We start from the raw sequence: 18778 nt of genomic DNA on the forward strand, positions 1-18778 counted from the left end.
TAGCGTGTACAACTTTTATTTGGTCACGGGTCGCACAAACACGTTATTTACGCATTTAAATAGGTATTGACAGGAAAAAAACAACTATAGTTGCTGTAATCTAAGTATAAGTATAAGTTCGACGCGAAGTTTAAAATATAAGCGCACTATTTTAAAGTTTGAGATAACAAATGATTGGGACTCAACTTGGATATTGTTTAAAAATGACTGTAAATACTTTAACTGCACTCAAGACATTTTGAAATGACTTGGTTACAACTTACAACAGTGCTAAAATATGTACGGCCAAACTTTTTATGTTGTTTTGCAGCTCTTTCACTTTGTTGTTTTGTGCTGAACTTCAGCACCGCAGTAATCCCCGCATGGCGCATACCGCAAAGTACTGCTAAACGTTCTCGATTTATAAAGAGAAAAAAAAGCCCAACTCAAGAATCCGCATATTAAAGCAAAGGAAAGGGAATGTTGTCAAAAGGTTGCTAGAGATAACACCCTTCACCCAACCTGCTTTTGAACCCTGCTTTGAAATACCTTGGACCAACCCATATCATTATAATCTGTTTGTTTTAAGTATCAGTGTTTTTTGTACAGCCTGAAGCCAGGATATTTAACCTTCGGTATTTATTTGTTATATGAATAGTTTATGTTTTTATGTTTTGAATTTTACTTTAACTTGTTTAATTGTGGAAATATTTTTCGCAAACTATATCACATTTGTTCACCTGCGCCTAAAATTTTGAATGTTTAACATGTCACTACCATAATCTTGTACCCAACATAGCAACTAATAAATAATAACTAAGGTATATTTGTTAGTGCTTACAAAGCCGTAGCCAGCCGAAAATTTTGGGGGGCCAAAAAGTTGGATTTTTTTGTTTAGCTTTTGTCATTGTATTAACTGCCGTAACGAACACAAATAACAATGCTAGCAACCCGTTTCGAGCAACAACTGACTGAGTGTTAACGTAATACACAAAAAACACTCAAAGAGCAAAAACTCAATGAAGTAATAAAACTACATTATTGTACAGCAAACATTATATCAACTACATCGTTTGTGACGTAACAATGCATGACAATTAAAGATGTGGCATGCCCGTGATCGACTTTTGTGATACTGCTCATAAATGTTACAAAACAAATTATAAAGAGTAAAATATTTGTAATTTTTTGGGGGGCATGGCCCCTCATCCCCCCCTGGCTACGCCTATGAGCCAAAAAATGTAAACTATATCAACTATATCAACCACGATCGATGAAATATCGGTTAACAAATAATCACAGTTTGCTTATGATCGACTTTTGGTTCCTTAACTCGTTATAAGTAAATGGTTGTAAACAACCTTGTCCGTAAGTAACATAATGATAGTGCATATTCACCGCTTTCAAATTCAAGGTCTTTAGAATAGAAATAATTAAAAATCCATAATTGATTTGCATTTTACAGCAATTTTTTCACAATAAAATGTAAAATTATAAACGAAAAACACAAATACAACCTTACATCCCAACATATAATCTAAGAAAATGTTTACAAGAAATTGCCAACTTAAGCAAAACAAATTTTCACAATTTGCCAGCAATGGTGTTAATGTCAACTGACAACACGATTTAGGATATATCGTTCAATAATTTTACAGTTTGCCTGAAATCGACTCTGTTGCCTCAACTGGCTTGTACATAACCGCCGCAAGAGTGTGGATAGGGGACAACTTCAAATCCGGCTTCAAACCTGTTTTGGGGTCAACGTAATCGCTGTAGTTTATCTCCCTTAAAGTCTTATATCCTGCCTTTATTAATTTGCCTTGCGAAAATTTGGACACCGCCAAAGTTGCATAATATTCGCAACCGTTAGATGCGGCAAACTTCTCACGAGTAGAATCTCCAAGAGAGGCCAGATTTAAACCCCTGTAGTTTTCAGCCACAGTGGCCATGCTCAACCAAAGTATTTTGTCTGTCTTCAGATCAGTGAATATGTCTCCTGCAAGAAAAAAACAGTTGTATTTTTACACAAAGAAGTAAAATTGTGCTTGTTTTACGAACGATCTAAAACTGTATTTAAAGAAACAATAATTGTGTCACACGAAACCAGATTACTTTTATCGTTGTAACACTTGTCACATAACAAAATACTAACTAAGCCTACAAAAAGTTTTCCGTAAAATTTTTAGCATTCACCAAAAATCAAACGTAAAAAAATGCATGGCTGAGTTAGATGTAAAATTAGATTATATTTAAAAAATGTATTTACTTTTGTTTCGCCTGGAAATGAGGCGAACAAAAGTAAATACATTTTTTAAATATAATCTAATTTTACATCTAACTCAGCCATGCATTTTTTTACGTTTGATTTTTGGTGAATGCTAAAAATTTTACGAAAATGATCCATTTGTGATCAAACGAAATTGGAGAATATTTATTTTGCAGACTCAATATCAATGTATTTTCTCTGAGCTTCAATGAAGTTTACAAAATCCACTAGGGCTTCTTCATCAAGTATATTAATTATACAATGCCAAATGTATCCGGACCATTGTAGTTATATTACACATATTTTAATTGCAAAACCCTAATCAACGAAGCTTAAATATTTGAAAGGCTACCCTTCATAAAATTGCAAAAATTGTCCTCGATTTGCTCCTTCTCATTACAGTCGAATTTGGGCTCTTTTCCATCGTTCGTCTTTGTGGCCACCGAGTTCATTTCGACGCCAATAAGTGCATTGCTTGCTTTGACGTAAACGCCCATCGAAACACCGTCTTTGACTTTTGCCCAAATGCGCTGTCGATCAAATTCAATCCCCCGGGCTACGCTGATGCCGAATATCTCTCTAAGCGGGTGCTGATTGCTGTAATTTTTTACCAAAAAATCCAACACCCGATCTGAATCTTCCTCTGTGATGACTCGAACCTCGAGGCCAGAAAGAATCTTCGCACGATCCTCTTTTTTTGCCATAACTGTCAATGCTGTGTTTACAATTTAACTTGCCTAAGTTTTCCATGAAATAAAATACAGTTTTTTTTATTTTAAAACATACAAAAACCGTCTGCCTATATATCAGTGTTAATGTAGTGACCCAAGCCAATGACTTAAGTTAAATATACTTAAGTCAATGTTTACAAAAGACTTGCTTTGACCCTATTATTAACTAAAGTCATTAGGATAAATAACTTGTCTTGTTCTTAATTCATTTCGGCATTTTACTTACAATAAACCAAAGTGTTCAAATTAAAAACATTTTTAATAAGTTAGAGGTAAATTTACCATATAATTTAACTTGTGTACAACAGTGCTAAAATATGTATGGCCAAACTTTTTATGTTGTTTACAGCTCTTTCTCTTTGTTGTGTTCTGCAGAACTACAGCTCCGGTAAACCCCGCATACCCCGAAGTTCTGCTAAACGTTTTGATTTAAAAAGAGAAAAAAGCCCAACTCGAGAAATCGACGTATTAAAGTAAAGGAAATGATAGTTATCAAAAGGTCGCTAGAGATAACACCTTTAAGCCATGCCTTGTTTTGACGGCGAATACCTACTATACAACGTTGAACGGATGTTCTAGCAAGAATTCTAGTTATAATCGAGCGAGACAAAATTTCTTTGCAACTTTTGTGACTTATTGTTGTCGCGACCTTTCTTTGCTTAAAGACGTTTCTTCACATACATTATCCTATAATTGCTAGTTAATGCCTAATAGTGGACTGGCTATAGACAGCTGAACGCGTATCGTATATTCGTCCCACCTTTATTTTGCTTACTTTGCATAGAAACCTGTTTAGTTAGTACCTATTACTGAACGTTCTGCAAGTAAAGTAGCATGCTCTACTTTCTTGGCATAACACTATTGAACACTGTGTAATAGCACGATGCTATAAGTCATTTGTTTGTTTATGTTTTTGCTTTTTTGCGGAAGAAAAACGTTTAATATACCAATCTTAGTCACAGACAGTGGATCTACGCGGATCACGAGGGCATATGGTCGATCAAACTATTACACACATCAAACATAATTATATTTGGGCTTCGCGCGAACGTTTTGCCCAAACATTCTTGGATGTCTTCGAACATAATTTCAGTTGCACATTTGCGCACAAGTTCGACCAGGAGCAGAAATTTTCTTTGGGTTATTGTTATGATGACGTGACCTTGTGACGTACCTTTGTAACGCTATTTTTAAAACGCTTATGGCTACCGAACAAATAAACTTATATTCTAGATCAGGGGTCGGCAAACTACGGCCCACGGCCCGCCAGTGAAAATCATCCGGCCCGCGACCTCTTTTTCAAACTAGACACAAGGCAATGCCTTATATTTTTAACTTTTTAAACCATACGAAAATGAAAAAAAAATTTCGCTTTTCGCGCTATAATCTTGTTTCACTTTCAACTACATGTTCCTTTTGAGGAAGTCTTCTAAGACCAAAGGTCCGTGCGCATGAAAATTATCTAAGTGGAAACTATTTGCAGCATGGAACTCTCTAAAATAAAAGTTTCTCAAACTTAATCTATTTAATTTTTTCTATGATGAATTCCGTCTTTTATGATAAAAATTACACAAATAGGTATCAGAAATGTGTCTAATTTTAATTTTGTTTGTGCGCAATGGGTCACGTCTTCTTGCAAATTGAAAGGTTTAAGAACACCCTAGGTCAACTTTTTTTAAACCAAGCCCTTGTCCAAACAGTGCGATTATCTTTGCACAAAGAGGTACCTTTAATAGACCATATGAATGTTGTGATGTGTGCTATACGGTAATGCAAATATACCAAATGTGGTAGTTATGAATTTAATGCCACCGACTAACATAGGTAAGTTAAATGTCTAGGCTGTTTTTAAAAGTCAGTTAGTACAGTAATATATGTTGTATTAATAAAAAGCCGGCAAAGATTTTTTTGCTTTTCATAAGAAAGGGATACATCGTAAATGATAAACGGTACATGCGATCAATCATTAGTACGACATCTTGTAAGTTTTAAATAATTTTTTGAATCATAATTTAACAGAATCAAATATTTATTCGTCCTCTCGTTGTTGTAGAAGTCCATTTCTTCCTAATTGTGATTTAGAATGTTTTTTCAAGAAAGGTATTCGTATAACTAAATAGAAATCAAATACCTTTAGAAAACCTAAACCTTTTCGTAATTAGTTTTATTACAATATCTACTAAAAATATTGAGGTATTTTTTTAAGTATACAAAAAATCAAACTTCGAAGATAATTTGTTATGTGCAAACTACGAATGTATATTGTTAAATCTTTATTATGTTTTGCCGAGAATGTTTTGCCGGTTTTAAATGCGGAAAAGGGATTTTAAATAAAAAGACGCTTAAGAGCAATAAAGAAACAGTCCAGCTCAAATAAAATGCAAGACTTCTGAAAGTGTCGCACACTTTTATATGATATACCTTGAACCATACCATATCATTATAATCTGTTTGTTTTAAATATTAGTGTATTTTGTGCGGCCTGAAGCAAGGATATTTAGCCTTCAGTATTTATTCGTTATATGAATGGTTTATGTTTTTAAGTTTTGACTTTTACTTTAACTTGTTTAATTGTGGATATAGATGTATTTCGCACTATATCACATTTGTTCACCTGCGCCTAAAAGTTTGACTGTTTAACAAGTCACCATCATAAACCTGATAAAAGGTTGTACGTACCTAACATAGTACCTAAGTAACTAAACTAAAGTATATATATATTCAGACCTAAAAAAGTACCACAATATGCGTGTTACATCAATTTGTTGACCATTTGGCCTTCACGTTTTGTCATAAACAAAAAAACACAAATTTAACTGTACATTCCGAAATAATTTACAAAAATGTTTAGAAAAATTACAGCTTGCTTAGAAGAGGTTTTTGTGTTCCGACTCGTTTGTACACCACTGCGGCACAAGTGTGAACAGGTGACAATTTTAAATCTGGCTTCAAACCCGTTTTCGGGTCAACGTAATCGCTGTAGTTTATCTTCCTTAAAGTGGTGAAACCTTGCTTTTTCGAAACGTTGATCGAGTAGTACGATGAAGCCAAGCTTGCAAAATAGTCGCAGCCTTTGGAAACCGCAAGTTGCTCACGATAAGGATCCACCATATCGGCGAGATTTAATCCGCGATAGTTTTCAGCTATAGCACCCATGCTCATCCAAAGTATCTTCTTAGCCTTTAGGTCTTTCAATATGTCTCCTGTAAACATAAAAAATGTTAAGGTTCTCTTGGAGGTTCAGCCGCTAATGGTAAAGATTAGAGTTTTAGTTTGCAACTATTGTTTAGCCTTGCGGCTAAATTGGCTTCGGAAAACTTTATTTATTTTTTGAACACCTTTTTTGATTCACAAAACTCAAAGATCAAAAAAGTTAGCTCGTGCTAAACAGCCAACATATTAAATCAATTTTTCTAATTATAACAAAGAGACTGTAAAAACATTTTTCATCGTTTTACCTTCGATAAAATTGATGAAGTCCATCATGATTTGTTCCTTCTCGGTAAAGTCGCTGAGTTTGGGTTCCGTTTGGTGATTTGCCTTTGTTAACACCGAGTTCATTTCGACGCCCACAAGTTCGTTTGTTTTTTTGACGAAAAGGCCCAAGGAAACGCCATCGTTGACTTTTGACCGAATACGCTGTTGATCAAATGCCAAAACACGATCATTGTTAGTGTCGAAAATGTCCCTCACCGGATGCTGTTTGCTGTAGTTTTTAGCCAAAAATTCCAAAACGCGGTCTGTTTCAGCCTCTGTGATTACTCGACATTCCAGACCAGAAATAATCCTTGCACGTTCGTCTGTTTTGACCATACCGATGGTTGCTAGGTGATGGCAGCTTAAGTTACTTTAAACTAAATTATACCAGGCCGTGATATTTAACCGGCAACTTCGCAAAACCGGGAATATCAGGTTTTGGGGAATCTTTTACAAGGTTAAGTAAGTATATGTAATTACAAGGAAAAGTTTTTATCACCTATAAACACAGGAAATTTTTTTTTTTAATTTTTTGTAATATGTAACCTTACGTTTGAGCAACTATAGTTCGTGCCAATGTATGTTATTACACCTTGCATGACAGTTTCTACGTGTTTTGAATATTCTAACAAAACATTAGCTTCACATCAAAATCTAAACAAAAATATAAATCCCGCATCTAATCAATAAACATTTTCAAGTACAACTTTTGTAATTTTACTGCTTTTTGATTGTTATAAAAAGTTTTGCTTGTCTATAATTCCTTGTTTTCATGTATGAAATTTTTAGTTTTTTTTACTGCCGTATATACTGCAGTGATTTTACTAGAAAACAAACCTTATTTCTATCATTTCGCAATGACCCAGCATAATTGATGTACACTGAATTAGCGCTAATTAACATTTAAAACCTTTAAACCAGTATCCGTACAACTATAGAATGTTTGCGTCTGCAAAAAAATCTGTTTGGGCGAAGCATTGATTTCAAAGTGTAAAATGATCGCTTCACAGACATTGAAGTAGGCTGGAATTCAAACAAAGTGGCGTATTCCACTGAGCACGGATACCTAAATATTATCTATTTATCTATGAGTTCGAAAAGAAACATTATAGCTTCTAAGATTTCAGCATCGGCTGACTATAAAAGCTATAAATCCAATTTGACTAGTATGTGCTGACCTATAATGTACTTTTTGTATCGTTTTTGTTCCGTTGAAAGTTTGCCTTTAACTCGGTATCTCTTTATATTTAAAACCGTATAGATTATTTGCAACACTGTAAAATGCAACCTCTTGCTGTAAGTCGGCCTGTAAACTAACAGCAGTAAAACGTTAGTTTTTATTTTTGCCTCGCGGTAACGCAGGTCAGTAATTTTGCATGCCCCGCAGCCGTTTTGTAGGCTACGTAAAAGAGAAAAAATTGATAATCCATAAATTAAACATTTCGGGGATAAGGAAAGCACCACCCTTCGCACAGTTTCTTTTGTGCACGCGGCAATGGCTTAAAATACATGTTTTTTGTTAAAAACAGTTTTTAGCAATAAATTGAATTTGTTGTGGCATTATTTATTCAAGGGTGCATTTAATTTGTCTTGCTATTTTCTGCAATTTGTTCGCTACATTAAACAGAGATCCGGGCAACGTATTCGTGGTGTGTTTCTCTGGCCGCCCTGCTCAGCCAGGCCAGTCTTAACACATCACGTAGAATCAAACCACATTTAGCTGGTCACCCCAAAGGTTTACCAGTGTTTAAACAAACATTGCCCATAGGCTAAAGGCTTTCAATTTTCAGCTAGGGGCGACGAAAAAAACAATGTTGTACTTAGATTATTTTTAGGTAGCTTTTACTCAGGGGTGAAAGAAAGTGATTTTCTTACCGGGACGATGAAAATTTTTCTTAACCGAAAGCAACATTTCAGGCATGACGTCACACTTAATTTACAAATTAAGAGACTTTAAAAACAAGTAACCTTAAAACACTAAGGGTATAATTCGTTGTCGTGCGCAAAATAAGCAATTGAAATCTTAATTTAGATGCATCCGAAAATTCTTAGCTTACAACCGAAATCTTAGTTTACAAGGAGATGGCGGGATGACCTAAAATTTGGACTTAACCTGGTAAAAAGATCAATTTTTAACGCGTACGGCCTACCTGCAATAAAACCACGATTTAGGCCATTCCGGCTTTATTCGTCACTGCTTTACCTCTACAAGAGATACAATTGTTTCTGATTTTTGAATATAAGGTTTTCCCAAAAAAACTTATTTTCGGCCATGGTTGAATAATCTTATCACGCGCCGTTGATTGCTTAGAATGGCAAAAGTTCAAAACATTAAGTTCTCAGGAAGACTGTTACTTGAAAAGGGAGTCATTTTGAACGTTGGCATATCTAAACTAAATTCAATATGTCGGACCAGGACAGTAGGCATGGCCAAAGTTCCCGGCAAGAAGGTACAGATACATCGATAAGCATAAGCACATTGGGCGACACAATAGATTTGACGGCAGGTTTTAGTGGCGTAGAAGAATTGACGGATTTGTCTAGAAGTGACTTGAATGCCAAGACTTTGAAAGGTACCCTTAGTCAAATATTATTACATTATAACATGTTGTAAAAATAAACTGTAGAAACATTTTAATGACTTCAGATGGGAAGTTTTGCCTGTTCAGAGATTAATAACTCCCAGTTACTATGTCAACTACCTACATAAAAATCACCATGAAATGCTTTCAGCGACAAAAAAGTCTATCAAAAGTTTTCAAAACTGTAGTCAAACTTTTTTTTCCATACATTATTCATTTACCACCTGTCAAATTTTAGAAGTACAATTATTACAGCAGCACAAACCTGAGCAGTAAGTTTTTGACAGCCACACAATTTTAAGCTGCCTAACACCTCTCCCGTGCAATATACAATGTTTTCCATCTAGGAATGAGCAACATTTTTATCATATATATATATATATCCAAACTTCTTTGGAACTTTTCAGGAGTAAAGAAGAAAGGATTGCGCAACGAATTTGAAAGAAAGCAGATGTCACACGACTTGCAGCTTCTTAAGATTGAACTCTCACAGAAATCGCTGGTGATTGACAACTTAAAAGCTCAGCATATGAGCAAGACTGAAGAACTTGAGGAAAAACTGCACGATGCACTTCACAAGAAGCAGGTATTTATTTTTTTTCCTTAATAATTGCTATTTTTAAACGGGTTACACCAGAAATTTTACAAGTGTTAAACCTAATTTTCATCCCTTCAAATCTTCAATAGATTAAAATGTAAACAAATAATGTACATAAAGGGCAAACACCAGCGTTTTGTTTAAAACTGCCAACCGAATTTAGGCCAGTTAAATGTACAAAAATAATTGTGAAGACATATGACATTTTAAATGTAGTGATTTTTTCTTTAGATTCTCCAAGCCCGTCTAGAAAATGCACTCGCGATACAACAAGATGATTCCAGGAAAAGACAGGAACAGACCCAGAAAGAGCTTAAGATCATTCTAGATAGGTATCTATTATTTAAATAAAAAATAAGTTTTAGTTAAGTGATAATAGTTGAAATGTTTATTTGAAATTTCCTCATAATTTTCTAAACGCATTTAATCATTAAGCCATTGCTTTAAAGGCAGCGTGATCTAGAGCAAACTAATCGCCGGCTACAGACCAAAGCGACGAACATAAAAAGTCAGCTTCAGCGTGACAATCACATCAGTGAAGAGGTGTATGTGGAACTCAAGTCTCAACCAACCGATGATCTCACAGTTGCTGAATATTTTGCTGTGCGGTAAGTTGTGGCACTTTTTGTTGCTTCATTTTGTATTATTAAAACAACTGTATTTTTGTTCATCAAAGGCTCTATGAAAGCCTTCAACCTATAAAGATTGAGAGTGACAACCTTCGCATGCAAAGAGATAAACTTTCAAGTGACGTGGCGCACCTAACCCACACTGTTCATACACATGAACAAGAAATTATGCAGGTTGGGTATAATTGTTAAGACTGTTATTGAATTACTTGTTTATTGTGAATTGTATTGCTCAGAGCAGAGGTTCTTTTCTTAAACGTTTTTAAACACAGACAGAGCCCTAACATAACTTCGAGTTAACATGGGCCTCAGTCGACATACACTTTTTAGAGACGATGTCATGAATAGACTTAAACCAAGTAGTCTTCAGTAACCTGCTGTTTTTGGTCGAAGCAATGTTAAACTGACATACAATCTAAATACATTCAAGGAGATGTCACCAAAGTGTTGTTTTAATTATACTATAATATTAAGTTTGTGACATTGATTCCAATATTCAATTCTTTAAATAATACACTAGTATTTCAAACATGGCCTTAATGGCGCCCAGATCTAGTCCACATATCCCACAGGGGTCAACAGACCCCAGCTTAAGAAATCCCCCCAAATTTGTGAACTCCATCATCAATTTAATAACCTACTGAAGCCGTTCTAATCACTTTTATAAAACTTCATGTTCTGTTTCTTATAAATAGGAGCGCAGAGCAAGGTCTCATGCTGAGGTGCAAGTTCAAACGATGACTTCGGATTTAGAAACAGCTCGCAAGCTACTGGACGAAAGAAGTGGCAAGGCACAAAGATTCGACAGAGTGCTCACAGAAAGAGATGGGTGATTACTAAATAGGACATATTGGCATTGCCGATTTAAACTACTAAGACTTGTAAATGCCTAAACTGTATGCCTAATAATTAAGTGACTTTCCAGTGATGAGAAATAGAACCAACTATTGGTGAATATTTGCAGCTGTAGTTACTTAAAAACAATAAATTTGATTATTTTTATGAATTTAAATTTATTTTAACTTTAAACAGTAATGGCATAGCTTTTAAAGGATACTGTTTAAATCGTTGTGACCCCAAAAATTGTCATACAAAAATTTTAGATTGGACAAAAATCACTCAGAGCTGCTCAAAAAGCATTCATACTTGGAAGCCGAGCATTTGGCCACATGCAAAGAACTTGCTGAAGTAAGGAAAGAAGTTGACTCCAGCAATCAGACCATGCAACTGCTGAGACAGGTATTTCCTTTAATTTTTGACTGATCGTCAACTCATTGTGGATAATATATCTTGTTCCTTCTCTATTTTTCCTTCTCTAAACTATTCTTACCTGGAAAACGTCGTTTGAAACATGCGGTTTATCCTTGCAGACTTTACATTCCAAAAATCAAAAAGAATAATAATTATAATTAATCATTAAGAACCATTACCTGATGACTGTACATTGCAAAAATCAGAAAGATTAATAATTATAATTAAACACAAAGAACCATTACCTGAAGATACAAGTTCATATCGAAACGTCTTTATTAAGATGATGTTCAATTACTTGACCTACTTTATAACAAACCCATTTTATTAAATAATTATTTTCAGTCGAACAATACCATGTTACAAATAGTTATCTATGGTTAGTGTTTCGTTTTTGACCAAAATACATTATGTTTTTCACAGAAATGTCCCGTTTAGTCCTAACCCATTCAAACTATAAGAACCTTACAGTGTTTCCATTCTGCCATCAATTACAATATTTTTCATCACAGGACAAGGATTACCTCACAAAGAACCTGTCGGAATGCAGCGCCAAGCTGGAAACGTCCGAAGACCGACTCCGACAGTTGCAGGAGCAGATGGAGCGAGTGAAATCGGCCAGGGAGGAGTTGTACGAGAAGTACGCCGCATCTAGAGACGAGGCGAGAATCACATACGAGAGAAGACTGCAATCGGAATTGGACCGCATTCGGTAAAAATAGGTTTCTCATTTTAGTAAAAAAAATCGTTAAAAAATGGTTTCTTTTTTTCATTAAAAAAATCGATAAAAAACATGTTTGATTTAATTTGGTAATATGGTATCATCGATAAAAATGGAGCCCTACCAAAAAATATGTAACCTGTGTCGGTGAATATTTTACATACAAGAAAAAGCAAACAATATAAACTAAAAAATCGAACAATGGAAGTAGCAAGAACAACTGACAGTTTAACAATTGTGTTGACGTCACCATTATTTTCAGCTCAGTAACATACAAAAATGTCAAATATTTGTGATTTCTACATTATACCAAAAATTGGTAAAAACACAACAGAAAACAAGTGCATGCGGCAAAAAAACTAAGCCGGTGTCTCGCTAAAGCACACTAACCATGTGTTTAAGAATGACCTAAAAGATCACTATCATAGAAGCTAAAAAAGTCAGTAAACCCTGACAGAATTCCTTCTTTCACGCAGGATGCAAACTGAATCAGAGCTTGAGCGTCTTCGAAGCGACTCGCGCGAATCTTACGAACGCGAAAACCGCCATCTTAAGGAGGCCAGGGACGTCGCCATACAGGACAGAGAACAGGTAAGTTTTGCTGGCGAGCCTTGAAATGCCAGTAGAGAAACTCAAAGCGAAATTTCACTAAAAAGCGAACGTTAAACTAAATGCAAAGCAACAGTTATCGGAATGTTTAGCTTTTATGTTTTAAGGTTCACTGACCAAATTGAGCTTCCAACTCGAATGTCAAGCTATTTCTAGTACGTTTTCAATAGCTCGGTCGGACAAGCAAAGTGTGTTTTATTATCAAATCGCGCACTGCGCTTTAATAAATATTTTTAAATGCTTGATCGGGTTTTTATGGTAAGCTCTCGCCCTGCTAGTCGATTAAAAGCTTCTCGCCCTGCTAGTCGATTAGACTAGTTTTCGACTCCAAGTGCTATGTACTTGAAATTATTCATATAAAAATACATTGCGCGATAAACTTAAAAACTGCAAACTATGGGGCGCCGTTTGGAAAAAAACTAATTCGCTCATACAGTCCGATTTACCTTATATCGGAATTTAATTTTGTCCAATTTAAGTTAAATTTAGGCAAAATCGGACAGTATAAGCGAATTAGCTTTTCCGAATCAGAAATAATTTCTCCCTCTAAATTAAATCGGAAAGAATTACATTCCGATAAAACTTTAACGCCAGTGGTTTACAGGGCGTATCAAAATTTATCCGATTTAAATGTTGTCCTATTTATAAATCAGACAAAATTACTCGTCGATTCAAGCTAAATCGGACAAAAGGTTTTCCGTACAAGCGAAATAGTTTTTGTATTTTCAAACGGCGCCCCGTAGCAAACATCTTTCTATGCACCGAATCGCCAAGCCCACGTTTTAGCTGAGAGATCTTGTGTAATGGTTACCTGGCGATTGCAGTGTGTGAAAAAAGGTGTACATGCCCATTCGCCCAACCTCAACTTTCTTTTCAGATGTCCAAATTGCGCGACGAGGCTGAGAAGCGATGCGAGCTTTACCTCGGCGAACTCAAGACCCTGGAGTCGAGCATCGACGCGAGGATTTCAGATTATCAAAACCAAGCCAGGGTCAAGACTTTCGAGCTGGATCGATTACAGGTGGGCTTGGAAGGGCGGATATGTTGTGAATATTGGCATAACTTACCGCCACCTCCTTCTAGTATGTTTGTGTTTTATATAAAAACATTCATTCCTGACATTCATATGTTGCATACAATGGCTAGAAAGTTGTTTCTCATATTATTACCCCCCCCCCCCTCAGTGTTGTTTTACGTTGTATAGTTCGCCAAATTAATTTATAAACAATCTGTTTACGGATTTTATATGACGAAATCCGAATTGTCGTTTAGTTACACATCAGTTGAGCCGAAAGGATTTTAACTTTATTTCTGCAGATACTCGTTTGTCCTAGCATCGAATGTCGCACATTTAGCCTCGTCCAGTGCACATATTACTTTTTTTAATTTGTAAAGTCGTAAATTACTATAAACAGGACTTAAACTGTATTTTAAAATTTCCTGGTATTCCGACAAATATCTGAGTATGAGTTCGAATTTTGGGGGAACAAAACACAATGTTAAACATTACCTAAAGTATACGTGTAATTCTAGACGTGCTTTACACAGCTGTTCGCCTTATAGCATGACACATTTTCCTCTTTTTCCTTCCAAGTTCACAAAGATTTGAAGTTCCTATAAAAATGACAATCCACCTAATCCGATTAAAAATACATCCATTAACATTAACACTATATGCAGTGAATTGGCTACTCAATTTTCAAGGTAGTCCAGTAATGATTATTTTCAACGGTGATATTTCTTGTGTTGTAATTGAACTCTCGTGTTCTAATTAAACACGATACGCTTAGTGGGCCTTGACCTCCAGCCATAGATTACTCACGCAATAAGTCATAAGTCTATAAACACTTATACCGAAATGCGAAGGATGAAACAGTAATTACACTTTAGCCGTGCGTAACGCGTGTTCCGATCGAGTTTTCTTTCAAAGTTGGTGCATGAGGAAACGTGCAAGAACCTGGATCGCGTGCAAGAAGAGAGCGAGCGGCTGGCGCGCAAACTTGAGGTTGTGACAACTGACTACGGCGAACTGCAGCGACAGAGCTCGGCCGTCGACGCCGAACTACGCGTCACAGTCAGGGACCTCAAGTCGCGACTTGGCACCTACGAGAAAATGGAGAAGGTGAGCTTTATTTAGTTTGGGAGGTTTTATTTTCGTGTAGGTTTGACTGAAGGATGTAAGCGCGGAATAGCTTAATTTTTGTTTTTAAAGATGTGCTGTCGGTAGAGTACGGATGAGAAACTATTTCATATTATTAGGAAATACGTCTGCGTGAAGGGCGTTTTTTGTTTCTCATTTTTCTATAAAACGATTTGTTTTAAAACCGCGCAGATTTTATTTTCTAGATAACTTAGGTTTCTCTAAGGAAACATTGTATCGAATTAGTATAGTCAGAAGAATCGAAGTAATAATTAATTAAAGACAAACAGGAATATCCTTTTGTCTGTTTAATCTCATTTGAGGACTGCACGCTAAAATGTTCCACTTTTGAGGTTGGGTATGAAACAAAACTAAAAATTGTGTGGTTCAATTTAATGACAACACTGCACTTCACACGGACATTTCCTTTCTACTTAACCTTTAACTTTCAAGAACTGCTTTACCTGCTAATAAACGCATATGTGTTTGTGCAGGACATGGACGACATTGTGATGCAGGCAGCAGAGGTGGAGCTGGAGGGAGGCCAAGACAAGGTTAACGAGGCGGAGAAGGTGTTGTTCTCGTACGGGTACGGGGCGAATATCCCCACCAACGCCAAGCAGAGGATGCGACAAAGCCTGCATTTGGCCAGAAGGTTAATATGGTTTGAAAAAAATGACCAAAGTCCAAATCCGGCCAAAAAAAGAATCAGAGTCCCGAGTACGGCTTCGACTACACAACCCGTATTACACCCATTGTAGTAACTAAACGGTGAATAATTAATGATCGGTGAATATTTATTGATCAACTCAGTGTCATATAATTCATCCTTTTACAATAAGCGGGTGGAGAATATTCCACCATATGCTATTCCACCTTTACAATTTACATTATGCGACCTTTTCAGTTTCTAAATTTCGTACTGCGCATGTGCACGTCGGACTCGGGACTGTGGTAGGAGTTTAACGTAGTCTTACTCTCCAAAGTCGATTTGGTTCTTGACAAGAGGCATTTTGTCAAGGATGACATCAATTTTATTTTTTGTTATATTTAACGGCTGTAACGTATTATCCCGTTTCAGAGTTCTTCAATTGGAAAAGATCAACACAAGTCTGCAAGGCGACCTTCAAAGCAAAGCCGACGACATTAAAAAGGTGAGAACACATGAGAGGAAACTTCAACTAGAAAACAATGCGAGAAATTTCGGTTTGATAAACTAAGGCAAGCGTCAGTGTGTGACAGTCACAACGGTTAAACACCCAAAATTAAAAAAAAAATCAATATTGTAATCCACCATAAAAAAATACAGACAGTTTGAACGATGTTGCTCAAAAAACGACTGACAATTTTGTTTTCAAAAGATAGAACGATATATCGATTAAGCAATAAAATCGCCCGATATTTTGCTTCTACCAGAATATCGGTGTCGGTAAACTTCGGCCGATATAACATCATGCCAAGTTAATATGCAAAATAAGAGTTTAATAAATGTAGATAGACAAACTGAAATACTATATTGATTTTATTGTCAATTAATTTAAATTTAGACCATACTTCAGGTATATAAAAAATCGGTATCAACGGTTCAATAATGTCGCCTTTAAACCCAAATAATATACATATGTTTGTGCATGTTTCATTGAATAAGGATAGGGTACTGTGGATCCCCTTCAATATGAAGTTGCTTGTACTAACAGAATGAGCAAGCATTGGCGTATGGTTGTTTCTCGACGAGCTCCTCTCTGAGTCTGTGTGGCTTAGTTGGTAGAGTGACGGTTCTGACTTGACCGTTGGTCGTGAGTTCGAACCTCACTGCAAACTAGTTGTTTTTCTAGCCTGCCTTGCTTGCATCATTGATCAACAGATTCGTGAGTCTGCAATGGCTTTCGATGTGTTAAAGCCGATTTTCGTTTTTTTGTAATAATAGACACTTGTTTCTCGCAGCTTCAGAAGAAGCTCTCCGACTCGGACAAGATGCTGGAGGAGACGCGCCAGCCTTACAGCTACCTCATCGAGAGCATGCGGAAGAGGGACGCGGAGCTGGAGCGGACCAGGAGCAGGTTCCAGGAGGTGGAGGAGCAGCTGGAGAGAGTGCAAGAGGAAAACGGGGAGGTGGGTGTGACCTTGTAAAATATTGCATGTCTTACAGTGGTATGGCGCTTAAAGCAGTGTTTCTTTTTTTAGCAGCGACCGAAATACTAAGAAGTGTCTTAGCTGATTTTTTCAAAGTGAACAAAACACAAGACAGATATCCTACATCTATTCCAATTAAATTACTATGAGCCATTTCTTGGCTTTGCTTCCGTAATTTCCTTAAATTTTAAAGAGAATTTGCTCTGCACCAATTTCAATAAATCTAACCACATGGATCCTGCAGTCGGCGACCTATCCAAATCGAACAGCGACCCACAGATAGAAAACTCTGGCTTAAGGCAAACAATAAATAGTCACTTCAGTGTAACTCAAAACCAGTATAATTTACCTTTCAGCCTGATTTGTTTTGTTTATTGTGTGAATTTTTCGTTGTTGTTCACATCGCAAATAGAAGCATGACCCTTTCCGGTCATGGGCCAAAACAAGGAAATTCCTTAATTTCTGCCAATAGCGCCCCGATCAGCAAAAATAACTAAATATTTTTCTTGTAAAAATCAGTAAAAAAATCGAGTTTCCCACTGAGCTATAAAAAGTAGCATATTGCTTAATTTAATGTAAGTAAAGTGCAAGCCTCATCATGATATCTGTTAACTTTATTCCGATTTTTTCGTGGAAGCTTCGAGAAGCGAAACGCCTGATGTCTAGCGACCTCGAGCGGCTGCTCAACCACCGCCAGGAGATGGCGCTGTTAAAGCGCACCATATCCAACATGGCTCCACAGCGAGGAGGTCATGGCGGAGTAGGAGGTGCGGATGACCGCAACTTCCTCGCATCCCTGGAGAGCAGACGGAGGACTCCGGCCTCAGGAAGAGAAGAGGACGACCTGCTTATTAGGAGGAACGCTCCCGATAAGGAGGACCCGCGCTTCCCGGAGCCGGTAATCTTCACGAAGAAGGACAAGCTGACCTTTAACCCCGAGAGATATAGGAAGCTGGAGAAGGTGACGAGGCCAGTGAAGTGATGACGTGGAAAGACTTTGTAGAATAACGGAACGTTTCCAAATGACAATCAATGGCTTAGTGCAGTGGTTCTCAAGTTTCTATGGCTTACGGCATCCCTTAAAAAAAAATAAGTTTTCGGTACCGCGACTGGAATTTTCGTTGACACCTTGGTTGAGAACCACTGGCTTAGTGTATATTTGGCGAAACAGGGTGACATATGGACAGACATTGAAATTTATAATTGATGTGCCACGTTGCATGATTGTGGATCAACTTTACCGAAGTTAGATCGAATTTTACCGAAGTTAGATCGATTTGCTTTCACTGTGAGTGCAATTTCCATGTGGTTTTGTCCTCCGTCCGCGTATTGAGGGTTAGTTTTGACGTTTCTGATTTATACGTCCTTGTATGTTTTGTCTCCCCTTAACTGTGTATTACTGTTGATTCGAAATTAAAAGAATATATTTTTAGCATTTTAAACCAAGACTTGAGGTTAAGAACTTAAGCATGGAACAAACAGAAGTTGCTAATAGTAGTGAGGGTGTTGAGAAAATCTCCTAGATTAGGACCTTTATTATTTTATTTCTATATTAGTGGTTTGACTTTATGACTTGCTCAAATAATGACTTGACTTGGACAACTGCTTACTTGGATTGGGACTAGACTTGTTTTTGTAAAAAATCGTTTTTTGAAAAAC

General features: G+C 36.6%; 2 protein-coding genes across 2 annotated transcripts; one reads left to right on the forward strand and one right to left on the reverse strand.

Annotated features, from left to right (window-relative positions):
- Positions 1-5835: 5835 nt before the first annotated feature.
- Positions 5836-6792, reverse strand: LOC146169781 (arylalkylamine N-acetyltransferase 1-like). The gene is made up of 2 exons (XM_083387318.1): positions 6438-6792; positions 5836-6182 (listed from the first exon to the last, which is right to left on the reverse strand). Exons 1-2 carry the CDS (start codon positions 6790-6792, stop codon positions 5836-5838), a joined length of 702 nt encoding a protein of 233 aa, XP_083243444.1.
- A 2068-nt stretch (positions 6793-8860) lies between these two features.
- LOC146169782 (progesterone-induced-blocking factor 1-like) lies at positions 8861-18352 on the forward strand. Its single transcript, XM_083392233.1, has 15 exons — positions 8861-9029; positions 9446-9624; positions 9868-9968; positions 10086-10244; positions 10313-10439; positions 10961-11094; positions 11369-11504; positions 12029-12228; positions 12714-12828; positions 13724-13867; positions 14777-14968; positions 15481-15641; positions 16068-16140; positions 16931-17098; positions 17757-18352. Exons 1-15 carry the CDS (start codon positions 8861-8863, stop codon positions 18099-18101), a joined length of 2403 nt encoding a protein of 800 aa, XP_083248359.1. The 3' UTR covers positions 18102-18352.
- The last annotated feature ends 426 nt before the right edge of the window (positions 18353-18778 follow it).

Source organism: Ascidiella aspersa, chromosome 1 (genome assembly GCF_963924565.1).
Source record: "Ascidiella aspersa chromosome 1, kaAscAspe10.2, whole genome shotgun sequence".
NCBI classification, from domain to species: Eukaryota; Metazoa; Chordata; class Ascidiacea; order Phlebobranchia; family Ascidiidae; genus Ascidiella; species Ascidiella aspersa.